The sequence below is a fragment of the Capsaspora owczarzaki genome (assembly GCF_000151315.2).
Source record: "Capsaspora owczarzaki ATCC 30864 unplaced genomic scaffold supercont2.2, whole genome shotgun sequence".
In the NCBI taxonomy this organism is placed as follows: domain Eukaryota; class Filasterea; order Ministeriida; family Capsasporidae; genus Capsaspora; species Capsaspora owczarzaki.
The window spans coordinates 421,755-441,781 of NW_011887293.1; the positions used below are offsets into that span (position 1 = coordinate 421,755).

The 20,027-nt window shown below is 54.9% G+C and overlaps 6 protein-coding genes across 6 annotated transcripts; 3 read left to right on the top strand and 3 right to left on the bottom strand.

Annotated features, from left to right (window-relative positions):
- Positions 1 to 25: 25 nt before the first annotated feature.
- On the top strand, positions 26 to 6,019 carry CAOG_01309 (polymerase II polypeptide A; the record flags this gene model as incomplete). Its single annotated transcript, XM_004349779.2, has 2 exons — positions 26 to 131; positions 767 to 6,019. Exons 1-2 carry the CDS (start codon positions 51 to 53, stop codon positions 6,017 to 6,019), a joined length of 5,334 nt encoding a protein of 1,777 aa, XP_004349829.2. The 5' UTR covers positions 26 to 50.
- A 3,188-nt stretch (positions 6,020 to 9,207) lies between these two features.
- On the bottom strand, positions 9,208 to 10,202 carry CAOG_01310 (hypothetical protein; the record flags this gene model as incomplete). The annotated part of the gene is made up of 2 exons (XM_004349780.1): positions 9,208 to 9,418; positions 10,165 to 10,202. 2 exons carry the CDS (start codon positions 10,200 to 10,202, stop codon positions 9,208 to 9,210), a joined length of 249 nt encoding a protein of 82 aa, XP_004349830.1.
- A 3,018-nt stretch (positions 10,203 to 13,220) lies between these two features.
- Positions 13,221 to 14,537, top strand: CAOG_01311 (hypothetical protein). The gene is made up of 3 exons (XM_004349781.2): positions 13,221 to 13,301; positions 13,840 to 14,046; positions 14,248 to 14,537. The coding sequence occupies exons 1-3, from the start codon at positions 13,254 to 13,256 to the stop codon at positions 14,278 to 14,280; spliced, it is 288 nt and encodes a 95-aa protein (XP_004349831.1). The 5' UTR covers positions 13,221 to 13,253; the 3' UTR covers positions 14,281 to 14,537.
- A 117-nt stretch (positions 14,538 to 14,654) lies between these two features.
- Positions 14,655 to 15,833, top strand: CAOG_01312 (polymerase II polypeptide C). The gene is made up of 2 exons (XM_004349782.2): positions 14,655 to 14,753; positions 14,941 to 15,833. Exons 1-2 carry the CDS (start codon positions 14,668 to 14,670, stop codon positions 15,665 to 15,667), a joined length of 813 nt encoding a protein of 270 aa, XP_004349832.1. The 5' UTR covers positions 14,655 to 14,667; the 3' UTR covers positions 15,668 to 15,833.
- CAOG_01313 (Ogfod2 protein) lies at positions 15,759 to 18,012 on the bottom strand. The gene is made up of 7 exons (XM_004349783.2): positions 17,769 to 18,012; positions 17,378 to 17,444; positions 17,081 to 17,265; positions 16,770 to 16,936; positions 16,459 to 16,669; positions 16,043 to 16,327; positions 15,759 to 15,961 (listed from the first exon to the last, which is right to left on the bottom strand). The coding sequence occupies exons 1-7, from the start codon at positions 17,970 to 17,972 to the stop codon at positions 15,878 to 15,880; spliced, it is 1,203 nt and encodes a 400-aa protein (XP_004349833.1). The 5' UTR covers positions 17,973 to 18,012; the 3' UTR covers positions 15,759 to 15,877.
- Positions 18,013 to 18,070: 58 nt separating this feature from the next.
- Positions 18,071 to 19,996, bottom strand: CAOG_01314 (coproporphyrinogen oxidase). Its single transcript, XM_004349784.2, has 4 exons — positions 19,613 to 19,996; positions 18,850 to 19,456; positions 18,463 to 18,755; positions 18,071 to 18,361 (listed from the first exon to the last, which is right to left on the bottom strand). The coding sequence occupies exons 1-4, from the start codon at positions 19,963 to 19,965 to the stop codon at positions 18,172 to 18,174; spliced, it is 1,443 nt and encodes a 480-aa protein (XP_004349834.2). The 5' UTR covers positions 19,966 to 19,996; the 3' UTR covers positions 18,071 to 18,171.
- Positions 19,997 to 20,027: the final 31 nt, after the last annotated feature.

A 20,027-nucleotide genomic window follows, 5' to 3' on the forward strand; every position in this document is an offset into this window, starting at 1 on the left:
ACAAGGCTAGCTCACTGCTCTTCTCCAGCAAAAAAACCGAACAATCATCAATGACTGCCCTCGCGCACTCTGTGGCGCCTGTGCGCGACATTGAGCGTGTTCAGTTTGGCATTCTCAGCCCGGACGAGATCGTGAGTTGGCCGTTTCATTGGTCACCAGTAGCACAGCAGCCAGAGAAGCGTGTGTGGAGAAGGACAGGAGAAGGAAGCAAAAAAAAAAAAAAAAAAAAAATCGTCGATCGCGCGTTTTTCGCGTTTTTCAATCGTTTTTGTCCCCAGCAACGATCACACCCGGCGGGGAGAGATCTCCGTCTCTTTTGTGAGGAGGAGATCGGCTTTGTCGGTAACTGGTACATTGCGTGGACTCGACCGCCGTGGGATCTGGACAGCCAAAGAAGCTCGGTTGCGACTTCGTTTTGCTTTTGCTTTTGCTGCCTTGTGCTGGCTTGAGTCGACGTTGTTGTTTGGCGCGATCGGATCATGGCACAGCACCAAAGTGCAAGGTGCGTTGGTCGCCACGGCCCTTGTGGCGCAGCGGCAGCGGTCTCACCAACGGCGGCAAATTCATCCTCAGTGCCAAAGTCAGCCAAAAAAAAAAAAAAAAAAAAAAAAAAAAAAAAAGTCTGCCTTTTCGCCCTTCAACAACGATTGAAAAATGCAAGATCGCCGGATTGGATCATCCGTCCTGCGATGCCTTGTTGTTTATTGTTTGGCTTTTGGAGCTGGGTTTTCTGATGCTTCCGAGCACGATTGTACAAAACAAACAGAAAGCCATGTCTGTGGCCAAGATTGAGTTTCCGGACGCCATGGAGAACGGCATGCAGAAACGCGGTGGCCTGTCGGATCCGCGGATGGGCACGGTGGAGCGCCAGTTCAAGTGCCAGACCTGCACGGGCTCGATGGGAGACTGTCCAGGCCACTTTGGCCACATTGAGCTGGTCAAGCCCGTGTTCAACGTGACCATGATGACGAAAATCCAAAAGACGCTCAAGTCGGTCTGCTACCACTGCTCGCGGCTGCTCGTCTCCCCCGAGGACATGGCGTACAAGCACGCGCAGCGAACAAACAACATGAGCGAGCGGTTCCGCCGCTTGTCGACTGCTTGCTTTGGCAAGACGCGGTGCGGCGGTGGCACGGATGTCGACGCCGACATGAAGCCCTCCATCGATCTGACGGCCAAGGCGCGCACCGGCTGCGGCAATGTGCAGCCCAAGTACAAGCGTGATGGCCTGTCGCTGACCTACGAGTTCCGCTTGACGGGCGCAAAGAAGGACAGCGAGAGCACGGCGGGCGGTGGCAGTGGCGGCGGCGCGTTGCCGACCGGCACGCAAACGCTCTCGCCCGAGAAGGCCCACGAGATTCTCAAGCGCATCTCGGACGAGGATTGCCGCGCGCTCGGCTTCAATCCCGAGCAAGGCCGTCCCGACTGGATGATCATCACCGTGCTGCCCGTGCCGCCAATGACGGTGCGCCCATCCGTTGTGATGGACTCTGTCGCTCGCGGTATTGACGATCTGACGCACAAGCTGGCCGACATTATCAAGGCCAACCACAACCTACGGCAGCAGGAGCTTCGTGGATCCCCCGCGCACATTATGGAAGAGTACACCAAGCTGCTGCAGTACCACGTCGCAACCTACGCAGACAATGAAATCCCCGGCGTCGCCACCGCGCAACAGAAGAGCGGCCGTCCGCTCAAGTCCATTCGGCAGCGCATGAAGGGCAAGGAGGGTCGCATCCGTGGCAACTTGATGGGCAAGCGTGTCGATTTCTCGGCACGTACCGTCATCACAGCCGACCCCAACCTTTCGCTGGACGAGGTTGGTGTGCCGCGCTCCATTGCACTCAACCTGACCTTCCCCGAAATGGTCACGCCGTACAACATTGACCGCATGTACGAGCTGGTCCGACGAGGCGCGCTCGAGCACCCCGGCGCCAAGTACGTCATTCGGGACGACGGCACGCGCATTGATCTGCGTTTCAGCCGAACGCAGGGCCAGGAGATTCACCTCGAGCCCGGGTATCGAGTCGAGCGTCACATTGTCGACGGCGACCCTGTCATTTTCAATCGACAGCCGTCCCTGCACAAAATGTCCATGATGGGTCACCGCATTCGTGTCCTGCCCTGGTCGACCTTCCGTCTCAACTTGTCCGTCACCACGCCCTACAATGCCGATTTCGACGGTGATGAGATGAACCTTCACGTGCCGCAAAACCTCGAGACGCGTGCCGAGGTGACTGAAATTATGAGCGTCTCGCGCCAAATTCTCACACCTGCGGGCAACCGTCCCGTCATGGGTATCGTGCAGGACACGCTGACTGGCAGTCGCAAACTGACCAAGCGTGACACGTTCATTGAGATGGACCTCATGATGCAGCTGCTCATGTGGCTGCCTGGCTGGACGGGCCATGTTCCCCAGCCGGCCATCCTCAAGCCGCGTCCAATGTGGACGGGCAAGCAAATCTTCTCAATGATCATTCCCGCCGAAGTCAACCTGACGCGCACGCACTCGACGCACGACGACGAAGAGGACAAGGGCAACTATGTGCACATGTCCCCTTCCGACACCAAGGTGCTCATCGAGAAGGGTCGCCTTCTGTCTGGTATCATCTGCAAAAAGACGCTCGGTCCTTCGGCGGGCGGTTTGATCCACATTCTCTTCAAGGAGTGGGGCCACGAGGTGGCGCGCAACTTTTTCAATGCATGCCAGCGAGTGGTCAACTACTGGCTCATGTGGGAAGGCCACAGCATTGGTATCGGCGATGCTGTTGCCGACGACGCGACCATGATGCAGGTCGAGGACGCCATCCGTCGCGCCAAGGAAGACGTCAAGAAGGTTGTCGAGTCTGCCCAGCACGGTCGCCTCGAGTCCACGCCCGGCAACACGCTGCGCGAAACGTTCGAGAACGAAGTCAACAAATACCTCAACAATGCCCGCGAGGATGCCGGTAAAAAGGTGCAGGATTCGCTGGGTGACTTTAACAACTTCCGCCTCATGGCTGTCGCGGGTTCCAAGGGTTCCGTTTTGAATATTTCGCAAGTCATTGCTTGCGTCGGCCAGCAGAACGTCGAGGGTAAGCGCATTCCATTCGGCTTCCGCTTCCGCACCCTCCCGCATTTCGTCAAGGACGACTATGGCCCAGAGTCTCGTGGATTTGTGGAAAACTCGTACCTCAAGGGTCTCACTCCCAGCGAGTTCTTCTTCCACGCCATGGGTGGTCGCGAGGGTGTCATTGATACCGCCGTCAAGACCTCCGAAACGGGTTACATTCAGCGTCGCTTGGTCAAGTGCATGGAGGACGTCATGGTCAAGTACGACGGCACCGTTCGCAACTCGCTCGGCGATGTGATTCAGTTTGTGTATGGTGAAGACGGTCTGGATGGCGCGCATCTCGAGTTTGGCAACCAGCCAATTCTCGCTCCCAACAACGACCGCTTCAACTCGCTCTACAAGTACGACGACAAGACGTTGAACGAGCTGTCTGTCCGGCTGACGCCCGAAATTTACGAAAATGTCATGACGGTCGAAATGCAAGACGCCCTCGAGCGCGAGTTTAACCAGCTTGCCACCGATCGCACCCTGCTTCGCGCCCTCTTCCCGACCGGCTCTGGCATGCTTGACGCTGCCGTCCCAGTCAACGTGCCTCGTCTGATCTGGAACGCTCAGAAGACGTTCAACATTGACAAGCGACACCAATCCGACTTGCACCCGGTGGCCGTCATTGAGGGCGTGCGTCGCTTGACGGAAAACCTGGTTATCGTCAAGGGCTCCGACCCGATCAGCGTTGAAGCGCAGAACAATGCCATTTGTCTCTTTGGCATTCACTTGCGCTCTGTGCTCAACTCCAAGCGTGTCCTTTTGGAGCACCGTCTCCACAGCCAGGCATTCGAGTGGCTCCTCGGCGAGATCGAGTCCCGCTTCCAGCAAGCCAAGGTCGAGCCCGGCGAAATGGTTGGCGCTCTTGCCGCGCAGTCGCTTGGTGAACCCGCCACCCAAATGACGCTCAACACGTTCCACTTTGCTGGTGTGTCTGCCAAAAACGTCACGCTTGGTGTCCCGCGTTTGCGCGAGCTCATCAACGTGTCCAAGAGCCCCAAGACGCCGTCGCTCACCGTTTATCTGCAGAGCGGCATGGATCAGGAGCGCGCCAAAGATGTGGCCTGCCGTCTTGAACACACCACGCTGCTCAAAATCACCACACACACGGAAATTTACTACGACCCCAACCCTCTCGCGTCCGTCGTGGAGGAGGACCAGTCGTTCGTCAACGATTACTACGAGATGCCCGACGACCCCGAAATCCTCAAGCACATCTCGCCGTGGTTGTTGCGCATGGAGCTCGACCGCAAGCAAATGGAGTACCGTCGGTTGACCATGGAGCGCGTGGCTGAAAAGATTACCGCTGATTTCGGCAACGATCTGCACGTCATCTTCTCCGACGACAACGCCGACAAGCTCATTCTGCAAATCCGCATGCTCAAGAAGACGAGCGAAGGCGACGGCGAGAGCGGCGACAAGAACCCCGAAGACGAGCTCCGGTCTGGCGCTGCCGACGACACGTTCTTGCGCAAGCTCATTCCCAACTACCTGTGGCCACTGACGCTCCAGGGGCTGGAAGACATTGCCAAAGTCTACATGACGCAAAAGAACCGCAAGCACTTCCACCCCGTCACTGGCGCGCTCGTCAACGACAAGAACGTCAAGGAGTGGGTGCTCGAGACAGACGGGTCGTCGCTGCTCCTCGCCCTTTCGCAGCCGAACGTTGATGTGACGCGCACCGTTTCCAACGACATTGTCGAGATTATGCGCGTTCTCGGCGTCGAGGCTGTGCGCCAGTCGCTCTTCAAGGAGATGCATGCCGTGTACTCGCTGTACGGTATTTACATCAACTACCGCCACTTGGCCCTCTTGTGCGATGTCATGACTGCTCGTGGCCACATCATGGCTGTTACGCGTCACGGTATCAACGGTTTGGACACTGGCCCGCTCATGCGCTGCTCGTTCGAAGAGACTGTCGAAATTCTCGTCACCGCCGCGCAGCACTCTGAGACGGACTGGCTGCGTGGCCCATCGGAGAACATTATTTTGGGCCAGCTGGCTCCTGTCGGCACTGGCTACTTTGATCTTTTGCTGAACGAGAAGATGCTCGAGCACGCCGTCGAAATGCCCCAAACCTTTGGCGTCAACGCCTTTATGGATGGCATGTTTGATCCGCTCGGCATTAGCTCGCCGTCTGCCGGCTTGTCGCCCATGGCGGTCACGCAGTACCACACGAACGAAGGCTACAGCGTCTACTCGCCCAATTCGCCCAGCAACGCTGCCTTCTCGCCCGCTGGCAACGCCTCTTTCAGTCCCGCGTACGGCGCGCTGTCGCCGTTCAATCAGAGCGGGCGCTCCCCCGACCCGTACGCTGCGTCCAGTCCGCGCCGCGGCCCCGCGAGCCCGTACCATGCTGCGAGCCCAAGCTACTCGCCCGGCGACACTGACTATTCTCCGTCCAGCGGCAAGGGCTATTCTCCAACCTCACCCCGGTACTCGCCGACCAGTCCGAGCTACTCTCCCACCAGCCCAAGTTACTCGCCCACCAGTCCGAGCTACTCGCCGACGAGCCCGAGCTACTCGCCGACGAGCCCAAGCTATTCGCCGACCAGCCCAAGCTACTCTCCGACAAGCCCGAGCTATTCGCCCACAAGCCCCAGCTACTCGCCCACTAGCCCCAGCTACTCGCCCACTAGCCCCAGCTATTCGCCGACCAGTCCAAGCTATTCACCGACATCCCCGTCGTACTCGCCGACGAGCCCAAGCTACTCTCCCACAAGCCCGAGCTACTCTCCCACCAGTCCCAGCTACTCGCCCACAAGCCCCAGCTACTCGCCGACCAGCCCAAGTTATTCGCCCACAAGCCCCAGTTACTCGCCCACATCGCCGTCCTACTCGCCAACGAGCCCGAGCTATTCTCCCAACCAACCCCAGCCTCCCGCCAATCAGCGTGGAGGCAATCAGCAACAGCGTCGTTGAAGAGCTGCTCTTTTGTTTTGTTGTCGATGCGAATTTTGGCTGCTGCGTGTTGTTGGAGTTGCTCGCGTTTCTTTTGAATCTGAGGTGTTCCTTTTTGTTTTGTATGTGCTTACGAATACGATTTCTTTTTTTTTTTAAAACCAATCCCACTAACTGTTGGATGATGAGAGTCGGTTTTTGTGCACATTCAATGGTTTGGGGGTTTGTTGAGGTCGGCTGCTTCCCTCTCGCGCCCACTCACGCGAGCAAACAGCGACTTCTCCGTGTTCATCTCCCGTCCTCGTTTTCTTTCTTCTTCTTTTGAGAGCGAATGCTCAACTTGATGAACACCCTAATTTGACGCTGACGCATCGATTCTCACTCCTTTTTTTGTAATGTTGCCAATCAGCTTTCTAGCTTTCTGGTTTTTTGCGGCGTGACCGACTCACTCGGGCGCACGGTGCTTCAGCGGATTCGGTCGTCCCCGGTTTTTGCTTGTGGGGAGTTGACTGTGGATGGAGCAATCACTCTGTGAAGCACGAGATGCATGAGAAGGTGGACGAAGGGGATTGCGACGGGCCAACCGCAACATCTGTCTGTTTGTGTTGAGCAAAAACACCATCAAAACCACAAAAGCCAGTTGTTCGCCCTCCACGCAAGGGAAGCGAGCCGCTTGGACGTCCAGGTGAGATGCGCCCCCACGCGAATCAAGGAAGAGCACGGAGCAAGCGAACACACGCGCCCAGAGCTGTAGAGACTTGTCGGTCTGTGGCGGGGAAGACGAGGCAGAAGAATTCGCGCGCACTTGCGCACTGCGATTTTTTCGCCGAGATCTGCAAATTCAGATATCCATCCAACGCGACCAATGCGAAGGTTGCGGAAAGGCAAGCATGAGATGCAAAGTAATTCTTTTTTTTTTTTTTTTTGGTTGATGAGGAGCGGGTTCGAAGGAAGGGGGGTTTTTCGAAAAAAGATGAAACAAGCAACAAAAAACATCAAAGGAAGCTAACATGAGAGAGACCGTCGACGGTCGAGATATGAAACGATCACGAACGAAACGAAAAAAGAAGAAAAAGAAGAAGAAGAGAGCGAGAAAAAAAAAAAAAAAAGAGGTGCCAAGAAAATAGACGAGATTTTCAATCTTGGACTAGGACTCGAAATCGGACGATGGAGGCTCGTCGACGCCATCATCTTCCGTGTCGTGGTGGTTGTGGTTGTATGTATGTGTGCGCATTGGCGGTGCTTCTGCGGACGGCGGCGCCGACGACGCCGAAAAAGACGACATCTCCTGCTGGGCAACTGCGCTTCGGTAAGCTGCGAACGCGTGCTGCACTGCCTCTGGGACATCTCCGCGCAGTGCAGCCAATGGAGCCACGTGAAGCAGCAGGTTGTTGATCGGTCGCACCATTTGGCTCAGGCGTTGGAGCTCGGTTGTGATGTGCTGCAACATGGCCATGATGTTTGGCACGGTGACCAGCATGCTCTGCACAAAGTCGCTCTGCTCCTTTTGCTGGGCCTTGCGTTTGGCGCGCAGAGCTCGGTGGCGGGCTGGGTCGTTGCCCTTGAACACTGGCGACGGTCCGCGATGAGCCTGCTGCTCTAGGAGCGGAGGTAGGTGTGTCAGTGGCCTGTGGGTGCCGTTCTGGACCGCGTCCCGACTGCCAGCCTCTTCCAGGTTTGCCTCTTCCTTCATCCGCTTGGATCTTGTCACGTGCTCAAGCGAGCCTCGGCGTTTGTTGTGCTGGCGGAATTCCGAGTCGGAGACTTCGTCCATGCTGATCGAGCGCGACGGCCTGCGTTTCGCGCCATCATAGGAAACTCCTGCCTCAGCCTTCAAAGCAGGCGCAAGTGCGGGTGCTGTGATAGCTGGACTCGGATCGCTGGCAGGCATCGGCGAGAGAGAGCTGTTGAAATCGCGGTGCGCGGATTGTAAGTGTTGCGCATTTCCCATCGCAGCATGCTGTGGCGGAGGCGGCACACGCTGCGCTGCCAAGCCTTGTGGCATTGGTGGGAGCATCATGGGTGGCAGCTGTGGCGGCTGAGGCGGGAGCGGCATGCTGGGCGGCGGGTAATTAAAAGGGGCTGCATTGTTTGCCGACGCATACTGCATGCCCGGAAATTGGTGCAGATGAGGCTGCATCTGGGGCACATGAGCGGACTCTTGTGGCGGGTATGGCATCGGAGGAAACACTGGGTAAGGTTGTGGTTGCTGCAGTTGATGCTGGAGCGGCGGCGGTGGTGGTGGCGGCTGTTGCTGCAATTCGTATGGCAGCGCGCGAAACTGAGCAGGGTGAGGAAATTGAGGCACTGAGGGTTTGAGCCCTGGGTACTGAGCATAGCCCTGGGTCTGAACTTGGTACTGAGCTTGGGTCTGAGGCTGGAGCTGCTGAGGCTGAGGCAGAGGCTGAGGCTGCGCAAGAGCGGGATTCGCCCCCAGAGCTCCATACCCATCGCCTTGAGGAGGAGGAGGAGGAGGAGGATGTGGGTAGAGATACAAAGCCGGAGGAGGCGGGTTTGAGAACGATCCCATCAAAGGTGGGAGTACTCGGTAGTCTGCTGAAACTGCTTCGAACGGTTGTGATGACGGCTCAACTGGCATTGGAATTGGAGCAGTACCACCGCCAGCCATTGGACTATCTGCCGCGCCTTGATCTGCGAGACGATGGTACATTTGTTGCGGGTAAGCGGTAGAAGTGTGAGGGGCCGCTGAACCTTGCAATCCATTGCTGCTCGTGACAGGCTGCTGCTCCAGATCGGCGGATGGCGGAATGAAGGCGGCGTCGGCCACCGCAGCCCCAGAAGCCGCTGGTCCTGATCCCAACGCGGCAAGTGTGTTGGTTGTGGCAGGAGGAGCAACGGCAGCAGCGGGCCACGAGCCAGGCGCAGGCGCAGGCGCAGACACAGGCCCAGTGACTGAGAATGAAGTGGTGGGCGGCCATGCTGCGGCTGACGGCTGCTGCGGCGATGGCGACCCTGGTAACGGCGCGGTCAGCTTGTGTTGTCGCTGCTGCTGCTGCTGCTGCTGGAGTGGTGGTTGTTGCTGTTGTTGCTGCTGCGGCGGCTGCGGCGGCGGTGGCTGGGTTGGATGAAGCTGCGGATGACGGCTTAGCGCAGCAGACTGAGAATGATGCCGCATTGCTGAACTTTGCTGCTGCTGCTGCTGCTGCTGAGCGCCGTCTCCACTGCCACTGCCACTGCCACTGCCACTGTCACGGCTGTCCGTCATCGATGGCGGCTTTGTTGCTGGAGCAGTGGAAGCGGAAGTGGGCTGCGGCTGCGAGGGGCTGCTTGTCATTCCAGACGCTGATGATGAGGTCGAGCTGGGCAGCGACGACGACGACGAGGACGCTGACGCCAAGTCCGACGACGATGTTGACGATGTTGACGATGTTGACGATGATGCCAAGGACGACGCTGATGCTGCTGATGGGACTGGCGGGTCGCGGATGGTCATGATCCTCAGCCTGAGCCGTGCTTTTTTTTTTTTTTTTTTCAGAATCTTCAGAATAATTACTGCAAGGATCGCCGTCAATGCGTGTTTGATGCTGGTCGAATGAGCATCCACACAACAATGAACACCACGCCGTCTGATGCTGCCAACTGTGGTGTTTTTGGGCGCAAAAGGCGAGAGGCGAGCGAGATTTGAGAAAAGGGGGAGGGAGCAAGAAGAAGAGAGCGACTCTTCTCGATTTCTGAGTGGGCCGCCTTGTTTGCCGACGTTGCTGCCTTTCCGTCGTCCCTCGCTCGGTCTGTCGATTGTGTGTTGTTGATCTGACTGATGATTCAACCCAAATTGGAAGGATTAAACACAGGGAAGAATGGCAAAAAAATGGGCAGAAAAACCACACCCCAAACGAGAAAATAAAATACAAAATAAAAACAACGAAAAACAATGAACAACAACAACAACCAAAGAAAATAAAGCAAGAAAAATAAAGCAAGAAAAAAAAAGCAAGGAAAAAAAAAAGAAAAAAAAAAAAAGCAAGGTCAGTGACACACCAGCACAACAAAACGACACGATGGACCCAAGGTAGGAAGGAGGGAAAAGAAGAGGAGAAGGAGGAGAAGGAGGAGGAAGAGGAGGAGAGCGCAACGAAATGATCAACCTTTTGCGCACGAGCTATGAGAAAAACAGAATAGAGGTGTGAACCGTTTCACCGAGTGACAAGTTGCAGTCGCCAGCATCAAGACTGGCCGCTCCCATGCGATGCAATGCACGGGGCAGCGTATTGGTGTCATCGACATGGTTGAGGTGGCGATGGGGGGGGGGTGTTTGCTGAACTTGCTTTAGGGAGACCGCAAAAAAGCCGCGAGTGTTGTTGTTCGTTCGCTTTCCCGATTTGCGTTCTGTGACCGGGTGCACGGCCACCACCTCCACCCCAACTCTTCGGTGCTGCAATCTAGTGATACATGAGACTACTAGCCAGTAGAATGAAAAGGGGGAGGGAGGGAGTGAAGGAGGATGGGGTTGAGACGGTGCATTTTTGGTTTTTGGGGAGGGTTGTCATGTTGGCTGTCATGGGATTGGGCAGCGGCCTCAGGTCTGTTGTCGAGCGCCACCCATCCACCCAGTTCCGGGAGAAGCGACGACAATCACCAAAGAAGGCATTAAGCTGCTCGCACAGAGGCAGTGAGACCACAAGCGAGTGGGAGAGCGTGAGAAAGCAGACGGGCGCGTGTCGGCCGACACTCCCAAAATTTCAAAAATAGAAAAGAAAAAAACGACAAAAAACAAAACAACCACAGATGGTCAACTTGCGCGATACCGAAGCGACGCACAGAGGGGCACCATGCGTGAAGGAAGAGACACATACAGCAAAGCAGAGACAACAAGAGACAACAGTACGGCCGAGCCAGACACATGTGACACGCCTATTCTTAGTAAATTCCCAACACCTTTACCAAGCCCCGCCTTCTCCCGATTGCGCCCAAACCGACCAGCGCCTCGTCTCCTTCGAGCTTTGGCTCTCTGCATATGGCTTTCACCTAGCTCGTACTCTCATCCTCGTGGAAGCGCGAGGCTGGCGTGTGCTGAGGCCGACTTGTTTTTGGTCCGTTTCTCTCCGCGCTCGTAACCAATGCGATGCCGCTTTTCGATGTGGCAGCACGACGCTTCGTTCCGCCGGGGCCTGACCCTCCTCCTCCCAAGCCAGCCACAGCAGGAATTGATGTACACCTGTATTCCCGCTTCAGCATGTCTGGCAAGGCGGCACGTCGCGGTGGCAAGGGTGGAGACACGCGTCTCCGTCCGCGGTTTTTGGCATCTCGCGCGAGCTAAAATCGAGCGCACCGCGAATGGGGGATCGGTGGGAAGCGGGGAAATTGGAGCGATGCTGCATGTGTGCGGTCTTTGTGACTCTTTGTCTCTCGCAAAGGGCTACGGCATGACGAGCGAAGAAGTGGTGTATCGTTTACTCACGCAGCAAGAACCGCCAGCAAGAAAAAACAAAACAAGAACTGAAGCAGCAAGCGCATGTGTGTCACCGACCCGATGACCCGCTAATTCACATGATGCAAAGTCGGAGATGCTGACACAGCAGCTTTGAACAAAGGAAATGGAGGGAGGCGAGCAACCAGATTTGGTCTAAAGCGCTGGGAGCTCCGAGAGAGTGAGGGAGAAAAGTAAAAAAAAAAAAAAAAAAAAAAACTTCAGGAACAACAAAAGGAGCGCGTCATCACGACGCCCCCATCGCACATCGAGCTCAAGATTGTATCAGAAAAAGAGAAAGAGAGCGTTTAAATCACAAGTGATCAAGTGAAGGGATGGATGGAGCGAGGAGCAGCCCAAACTTTCAGCCACAAGGTTTCAAGCTGTGCAGCCAACCAACCAAAGCGTGAAACTGAGAGCCACAATGAAATTTCGAAAACGGCGTCGGATTGCCCATGCGCAGAGCATCAGATGGGGTTCGCCACATGCAGCTACAGCGAGCAACGGGGCCGATCTCACAATCCCAGCTGCCGCTGGACAGCCAGACCAAGGCGCCCCGTCGCAGTGCCGTTTAACGCATGCAAGCGTTTAGCTGGTCGGGATTTTTTTATTTTTTGTTGGTGCATTTTTGTAGACTTTCATTCACGCTCCTCCCTGAGGTGTGTGTGTGCAAGTGTGTGTATGTGCGTGTGTGTGTATGTGTGTGTATGTGTGTGTACGCCGGAGGAAGATGGAGATTATTGTGTCGGAATGAGTGGGGATGGGCGCGGGGGATTAAATCATCATCAGAGTGGGAGTCTCACCAGTGAAACTGCTCAGCTCGAACCGAAAAAAAAAAAAAGGAAAGAAAAAAACAAAGAAAAAGAAAACTGAGCGCCTGCTTTTGGAGCAAAACGGCGATTCATCGCCCTCTCGGCACAAAGTAGCCGATCACTCCCGCGAACAATGCTATGCTTTAGCAAGAGATGGCCTCTCTACATCGCGGCGCAGCGCGAGGAGGCGCGCTTTGTCGTTTACGCGTGACGCAGAGAAGAACCAATTTTGGTGAGAACCATAAATGGGTTTCTGTTTACTACAAACACGTCACGCAGCTAACGCTTGGGTGCGCTTGTCTGGCGGACCCTCCCAGACGAGCAACGTGACTCGGATGTTGGTCTTGGCGGCGGAAAGGGGGTGGGGCGGAGTTCGCTGTGCTGGGAGCAGGGAGCGGCGCTTTCACAGTTGGTTGCTGAGCAACCCAATTCGGCATTTCGCAAGCATTGTTCTACTTAAGGGATTTTTCATTTGACAAAAACTGTTTGGCGATTTTAGGTCACACAAACAAAGTGTTGCTTGTCCAATCAAGTTGCTACTTGTCCAATCGAGCTCAACACATTCGCGAAATGCACAAGAACGTTCAATTCTTTCGTTCTCACTTTTTGTTTTATTTGGTCTTGTTCATAGTTTTAAGACCGGTTCATCTCGTACTCGATGCGTACATGCACACATGCTTCAAAGCACACTGCTCTTTAGGCCGTCATCCGGCATGTCGGGCTGTTGAGGGCTTCACTTGCTCTTTTCGCATCCAAACGCAGCACCTTGTTTTCACTCCCTCCCCCGCGCTCCTTTCAACTCGTACCACCACCCCAGTTCCATCCACGTGCTCCAGTTATGATAAACAAATTTCTACTTTCATCACGGGGAGGGTGTAGGGTTTTGTTTCGCGGATAGCCAGTTGAGCCATTCCCGTTGATCAACCTGAGCACCAAGACTAGATTTTGCAGCAACCAGAAAGAGTTCATTCGTTTTTTTTTGCTCAAAAATCAACTAATCCCATAGAAAAAAACAATGTCTTGGTTGCTTGACCGGATTGCTACTGTCGTTTACGCCTCAGAGGTACCATTTTCTACTCCCAGCAGCCTGGTTGTTGAACAAACCATGAAAAAAAAAAAATCAATCCCAAAGCTCGGCTTTTGGCTGGGCGCGGATTTCTTTGCCACGGACACTGCACTTTGGGCACGCGCCATCATGCATCGCTAGTGTTCCAGCGGCGCTCGACCGAGTGGGTGGCTGCCAGACAGACCGCGAGAAGAGTGATAGAGCGAGAGACAAGCGGAACACCGTCCATGCGGGATTGGGATGAGGATCCAAGCTGCGACGCGGGGCTGTCCGGTGGGAAAGCAAACGAGCCACTGGCAGCAACGAGGACTCGAATCAACAGCGCGTTCCAGCGACACGGACGGACGAGGCTCGTTTGGCTGGAGGACGATTGGTTGGGGAACGACGATGAAGGCAAAAACGAGAGATCGCACTTCACCCCTCACTTCGTCCCCCCCGCGTCCCCGTCTATGATGAGAGTTCTGGCATGGATGACTGACGCCTGTGATTTTCCAATGTGTGTTTTGCGTTTGTGTGCTTGATCTGCGATCCACAGCCCAAGGAGGAGGAAGAGGCACAAGAGGAGCAGGAGGAGTTCAAGGACCCCAAGACGGCCATTGACGAGAAGTGCGCCGAGACTGCTCACTGCGCACACGCCCGCAAGGAGCTCGAGGAGTGCACCCAGCGAGTGGAGGGCAACCCAGACACTAAGGAGACCTGCGCCCAGGAGCTCTTTGACTTTTGGCACTGCGTCGATCATTGCGTGAGTCGCAGCTGCTGTTGTTGTTGTTCATGGAAGAGAGAGAGAGAGAGACACACACACGCAAGCATCGATGCCGAGAAGCAGTCGCTAGCAAGCGACACAAATGATGCAGTGATGCCAGGCAGCAGAGCGAGGGATGAGGGATGATTCCAGCAGATTCTCACCAACCACTTTGGGTTTTTGATCGTCCCCTCCTCACAGGCTGCTAACCAGCTTTTCGCCAAGCTCAAGTAAAGCCGTCCATGTCCACGGATGATGTTTTGAGGTTGCAGAGCTTTGGCAGCAAGTGCTCTCGCAATCCACTGTTGATGTATCATTTTTTTCCCCCCCAAAAACCACTACTTGTATTGATGTTTGCGTGTTTCTTGTTGCTGTGTTTGTTTTTTGCCTTCTTTATCTGCGTGTGATGTCTGTCGCTGTGTCTATGGCTCGAACCTCCTTTCGCGTCTGTCATTCACGAACACAAATGCAAAGCAAGAAAAGCGATCAAACTTTCCAATTTCATTCCAGCTCATATCCAGTCCCAGCCCTCCCCCATAGCTGCACAATCCGCACTAAACTCCAACCATCTCCTTTGACTATTTGAGTTTGCCTCAGTCCCCTTTTCAACTTCACACAGCCATGCCGTTCGCCAGCCAGCCCGTGGTACAAATTCTCGAGCTGACCCCCGACAACGTCCGCTTCGTCCTCTCCAAGACCGAGCTCAGGTGTGTGATGCCCGTTCCTCACCGTGGCCGTGAGCCGCGGGTTGAGTGGGGGTGCCAATGGAGAGTGACTGAGAGATTCGTCGGGGTTGCGATCTCGGCCTTTTCCAACTTGTGCGACGCTCACTGACTTCTGTTTCCCCCAACCCACACATTCTCAATCATCAAACACAACAAACTACCTCCTCAGTGTGGCAAACAGCCTCCGCCGCGTGTGCATTGCCGAGGTGCCGACGATGGCGATCGACCTGGTCCAGTTTGACGAGAACTCGTCTGTGCTGCACGACGAGTTTGTCGCGCACCGCTTGGGACTGCTGCCCCTTGCATCGGAGACTGCAGGCGAGTTTGACTACCTGGCCGAGTGCGACTGCGACGGCGGTTGCAACCGATGCACCGTGTCGCTCACCCTCGAGGCCGAAGGCCCTTGCTCTGTCGTCGCGCGCGACTTGCGAAGCTCGGACGAGTCGGTGGTGCCAATCTCGCAGCGCGACGCGTCAGGCTCAGAGCAGCACGATGTTGTTCTAGTCAAGCTGGGCGCAGGACAGCGCATCAAGCTCACAGCTATCGCCAAGAAGGGCATTGGCAAGGAGCACGCAAAGTGGAACCCGACCTGCGGCGTATCGATGGAGTACGATCCAGACAACAAGCTCCGACACACGACCTACTACGACCCTCAGAACTGGCCACAATCACACCTGTCAGAGCTGCCCGCGGGCCAGTGCGAAGCCCCCTTCGACATTAATGCAAAGGCAGACAAATTCTGGCTCAACGTCGAGGCGTCGGGCGTCATCCCGCCCGCCGATATCGTCCTGAACGCCATCAGCGTACTCAAACAAAAGCTTAAGACCCTTGCCGATGCATTCTCAACAGAGGTGAGCCAACAAAGCGATTGGACACAACCCCAACACCAGCCATAAGCGCATCATCACAAGTCGTCTCGAGGCGAGCAGCTCAAACCTATCGGTGTTTGAGCTGCTGTGGTTGAACGCGATGTATGTGCGTGGGCTTTTGGCTGATGGATGTAATGTTAGCATATTGTTGTTTGTTGGTGTACAAAAAAAAAAAAGTATAAACAATCCCAAAACTTTTCATCATTTTGAAGGTTTAAGCGATCGCTCGGATCCAAATTAATGAGAGTGACCATGCCCATGTCCATGCTCGTGGCTGTGTCCGTGGTGGTGCTGGTCTTCGTCTCGTTCTGCTTCCGAATGCTGCAAAGAGGTCCCAAAAAGAACAGTTGAGCAAAAATTGTCAACGATGGACATTGCACCTCATCCGCCCAGAAAACTCACAGTGTGGTATCGTTTGCAAAAGTTACGCATCCACATAATCATGTTATAGCGTTCGCCCGAGGTGATGGGTTTCGCTGCGTGGCGATGCTTGCCCAAGTGCAGAGTGGCGCGACCTAGTTGGTGTTGAACAGCCAGGCTTTCATCGTGCGTCTCAGGCGCATCAAACAGACCTCCAAAGTAGAGGGCTCCGCCTGTGAATTCAGTGCCCAAGCACACATTCAGCGTGACCTCTGCGTCGTCAAAGTGAAATTTGAGCTCGCGGTCCTCTGCCATGCGGTATTGAACCTGTTCCCCCCCAAGGCACAAAAACAACAAACCAAGCCGAGCAACAAATTGTTAGAACAAGTTGCATTTCCCCACTCTGCACCAAAGTGTGGCAAAGAAAGCGAGAGAAACATCCGCTTCGTCAGACTCACCACAAACGTGTGGTGATGATCCAAACCACCACCCTCGTCCCAGGCGGGATAAAGAAGCTTGCACAGTGGGTTGAGATGATACGCAAGAAGCTCATTCAACATGGGAAGAAATCCGATATCGTTGAGAATGGTGCCATAGTTGTTCATGCTATTTGGCCGAGCAAGGGGCATGCCCGATTTCTCGAAATGTTGCAGTTCTTCCACCAGTTTTCTGTCAGCAGCAGAGTGAGCATGCAAGCATGCGAGTGATACTTCACCGATAAGGCCTACCCCCCAATACAAAACAAAACAACGAGGTTCAGCTGACGTACAGGCACCACTCGCGTCGCAGCATTGCAAACTGGTAGAGCCGGGTCGCTTCAGATAAGCAAGTCAAGAACGAGGCCGGAAGACTGCTGATTTCCGCCGCAACGCCGCTTTCAGTCTGAGCTTGGATGCTTTCGACCGCTTCAAGAAACACTGGTTCCAACATTGAGGCCTTTCCGAAGGCAACAACATCAAACCCACCAATCGTGATCAAAACAAAGCGTTGAAATTAGCAGGAAAACCCCAAACCGCGCAGATCCGACTTTCATTTCCCTTTGAGGGGGTGGGGGTGGGGGCGGGTCCCAACATCACTCACCGGGTCGTTGAGATCATAGAGTTCAGAATGCAGTGGTTTGTACAGCTCGGTAATCATGGCCAACTTTTCGATCTGCATGGTGTTGATTTTGGCCGGATCAATAGCCCGACGCTCCACAGGTTTCGAGTCCTCCTCATCGTTGTCACTGGCGTTGCGCTCCTCGTCTGTCAGGATTGTATCCGCTTCTGAGCACACCAAAAAATACATGCCATCAGACGTCGTGTTGAGAGGCCAAGTTACAACCAACCCACAGTCACATTACAAAGGTGCTGACTCAAACTGCTGCAATACACTAACCAGCAACGACCATGTAGCATTGACGAGCTTTGAGCTTGGCTGGTGCATTTTCGTCCAACGGCACAATCTGAGATGGTTGGCACAAAAAACAAGGCAAAAGAACGCATGGATGTGAGGACCCGTCCGAGCACTGTTTTCTCGTCACGTTCTATTCAATGTATTGCTGTGTTGTTTGAGTGACATGCGAACAAAATCAAAAGCAACCGAGATTTGGAGCACTGCGACCTGGTTGCACGATGACGCTTTTCGCATTGCATCCAAAAAGCGCTTCAAAACGTCGCAATAAGACAAACACACTACGAACTACCACCCCGGCCATGACAAATCAACCGAAGACTGGTTGCTGTGTGTGTGTACGAGTGGGGGAGATGGCGGTTTGGTCAATACGGACCTCGAGTGTCTCAGTGTTGAGCAGCGTGGCGTGTTGTTGCATCACAAACAGCCGCTCGACGCGCTCACGTGTGACCCAGTGGATGCCCAGCGACACGTCCAGCCCTTCCATCGAGCGCAAAGTGACGCGTGCTGCTTTGCGATCGACAGACTCGGCGGTGGCGGTGGCGGTGGCAGCGCAGGTGTCGCCAAGTGCTTCCGGCATCTCGGCTTGATGATGAAACAACAAAACGAAAAAACTGAGAATTGACTGGATTTGGCGTTTGACGGGTTTGGAAGTCGGGTGAAATGGATTGGAAAATGCTCGTGTTGTTGACCCCCTCTACTAGTACAATGCGATATTGTTGGAAACCCAACAGTTTGCGTTTATTGTCATTTTTTTTTTTTTTTTGGCATGTACAGACCTAGACCCAGTTTTTGGGCGAACGCAGCACGGCCAGAAGCTCTTCTTCAACAGAGCCAGGAGCCGGCTCGTGGCAGTACTCCCAGCGGGCGGTAAGCGGCAATGACATGAGGATGCTCTCGATGCGGGCGCCAGGGGTCGCCAGACCAAACTTGGTGCCACGGTCATGAACCAAGTTGAACTCGACGTACCTGCAAGCAACCAAGGCCACAGACAACAATAAATGATGAGCGCTCAATGCATGGCATCCACTCCGTCCCGTGATCCACTGCTATCATTGTTCACGACGTACCGGCCACGTCGAAGTTGCTGCCATCGCTTCTGCTCCTCGGTGAAGGGCAGATTGCGACGACGCATGATAATGGGCAAGTAGGCCTCCTCAAACGCAAAAGCGCAGTCGGACGCAAAGGCAAAGAGCTTGTCGCGTGGTCGATCATCGAGGTCGTCAAAGAAGATGCCACCAACACCTCGTCGTTCTCCACGATGGGTAATGTTAAAGTAATCATCGCACCACTTTTTGAAGTGAGGGTAGAATGCAGGGTCGTGCTTATCGCAGACCTGCTTGTAGGTGGCATGGAAATGTTTCTAGCATCAAAGCAAAAAAACGACACAGTTGTGGTGAGTACCACTGAAACCACCGGTTGTGGGTGCCGACAATCGCGCAGCCATAGGGACCTACAGCATCCTCTTCAAACAAGTAGGAAGGGGTCAAATCGCAGCCACCACCAAACCAGCCTTGACGCTGCTGGGTGCGCGGATCGGTCACTTCAAAGTAGCGGTAGTTAAAGTGAACTGTCGGCGCCATCGGATTGTGCGGGTGCATGACACAGCTGATGCCAGTCGCAAAGAAGGGCATGGATGTGTCGGCAGGCAGATCTTTGCCGCGACTGCGCATCTCACGCACGGCGGCGGCGGGCAAGATGCCATGAACGACGGAAACGTTCACGCCGGCCTTTTCAAACACGGCACCGTCTGTCAGAACGCACGACACGCCACCGCCGCCTTCCTTCCTGAGCCAGCGATCCACCTTGAACGTGGCTTGACCATCGGCATCCTCCATGGCGCGACAGATGGCCAATTGTGCGCGCATGACCATGTCTTCCATGCGCAGCTTCATGTCCACGTTTGCCAACTTGTCAGGGTCGCCCGCTGCATCGCGCAGCGCAGCGGCAATCTTGTGCTCGAGGTCCTCTGTCAGCGGGGGAGCCATGAATCGCGCGGCTGGTTCTTGTGCCACGACAACTTTGCCGCCAGATGTTTCGGTTGACTTTGCTGGTCCAGGCACTCTGTTGCAGTAGGTCAATCACAAATTTCGATGAGTATGTACCTCAGTGTAAACATCATCGTCCTGCACAATACAAGTAAGCGCATAGCGGGATGATGACGCGAGGTGCGAGGACCACCGCCAGAGTGCGAGAACTCCGACTTCCATTGCGACTCACACGAGCGGAGCCGCGGGATGCAGCACGCGATCGGCCGCAACGAATGCAGTCAGACCACTGATTCCAATCGCAAGACCGCGCACGAGCAGGCGGGCATAGTCGGGGCCTTCCTTGCGCTGGTTCCCTTGCTGCTCTTGATGGTTGCTGTCGGACTTGGAGCTCGTGGCTGCGGATGACACGGCACGGTTGGTCTCGGATCCGTGCCAGGGCGACAGTGACCGACTCGCTGAAGATGTGATGGACGAAGACAATGGCGCGAGGCTCATGGCGGAATGGTGGGCGCTGGCTGAGCGGCGCACTGAGGCGAACGAAGCTGAGGATGGCAGGCGTCGGACAACTCGCAGCGCCTGCATTCACTTGAAGGTTGTTTGAAAGAAAAAAATATCAGAGAGTGAGCTCGATGCTCAATTGCATT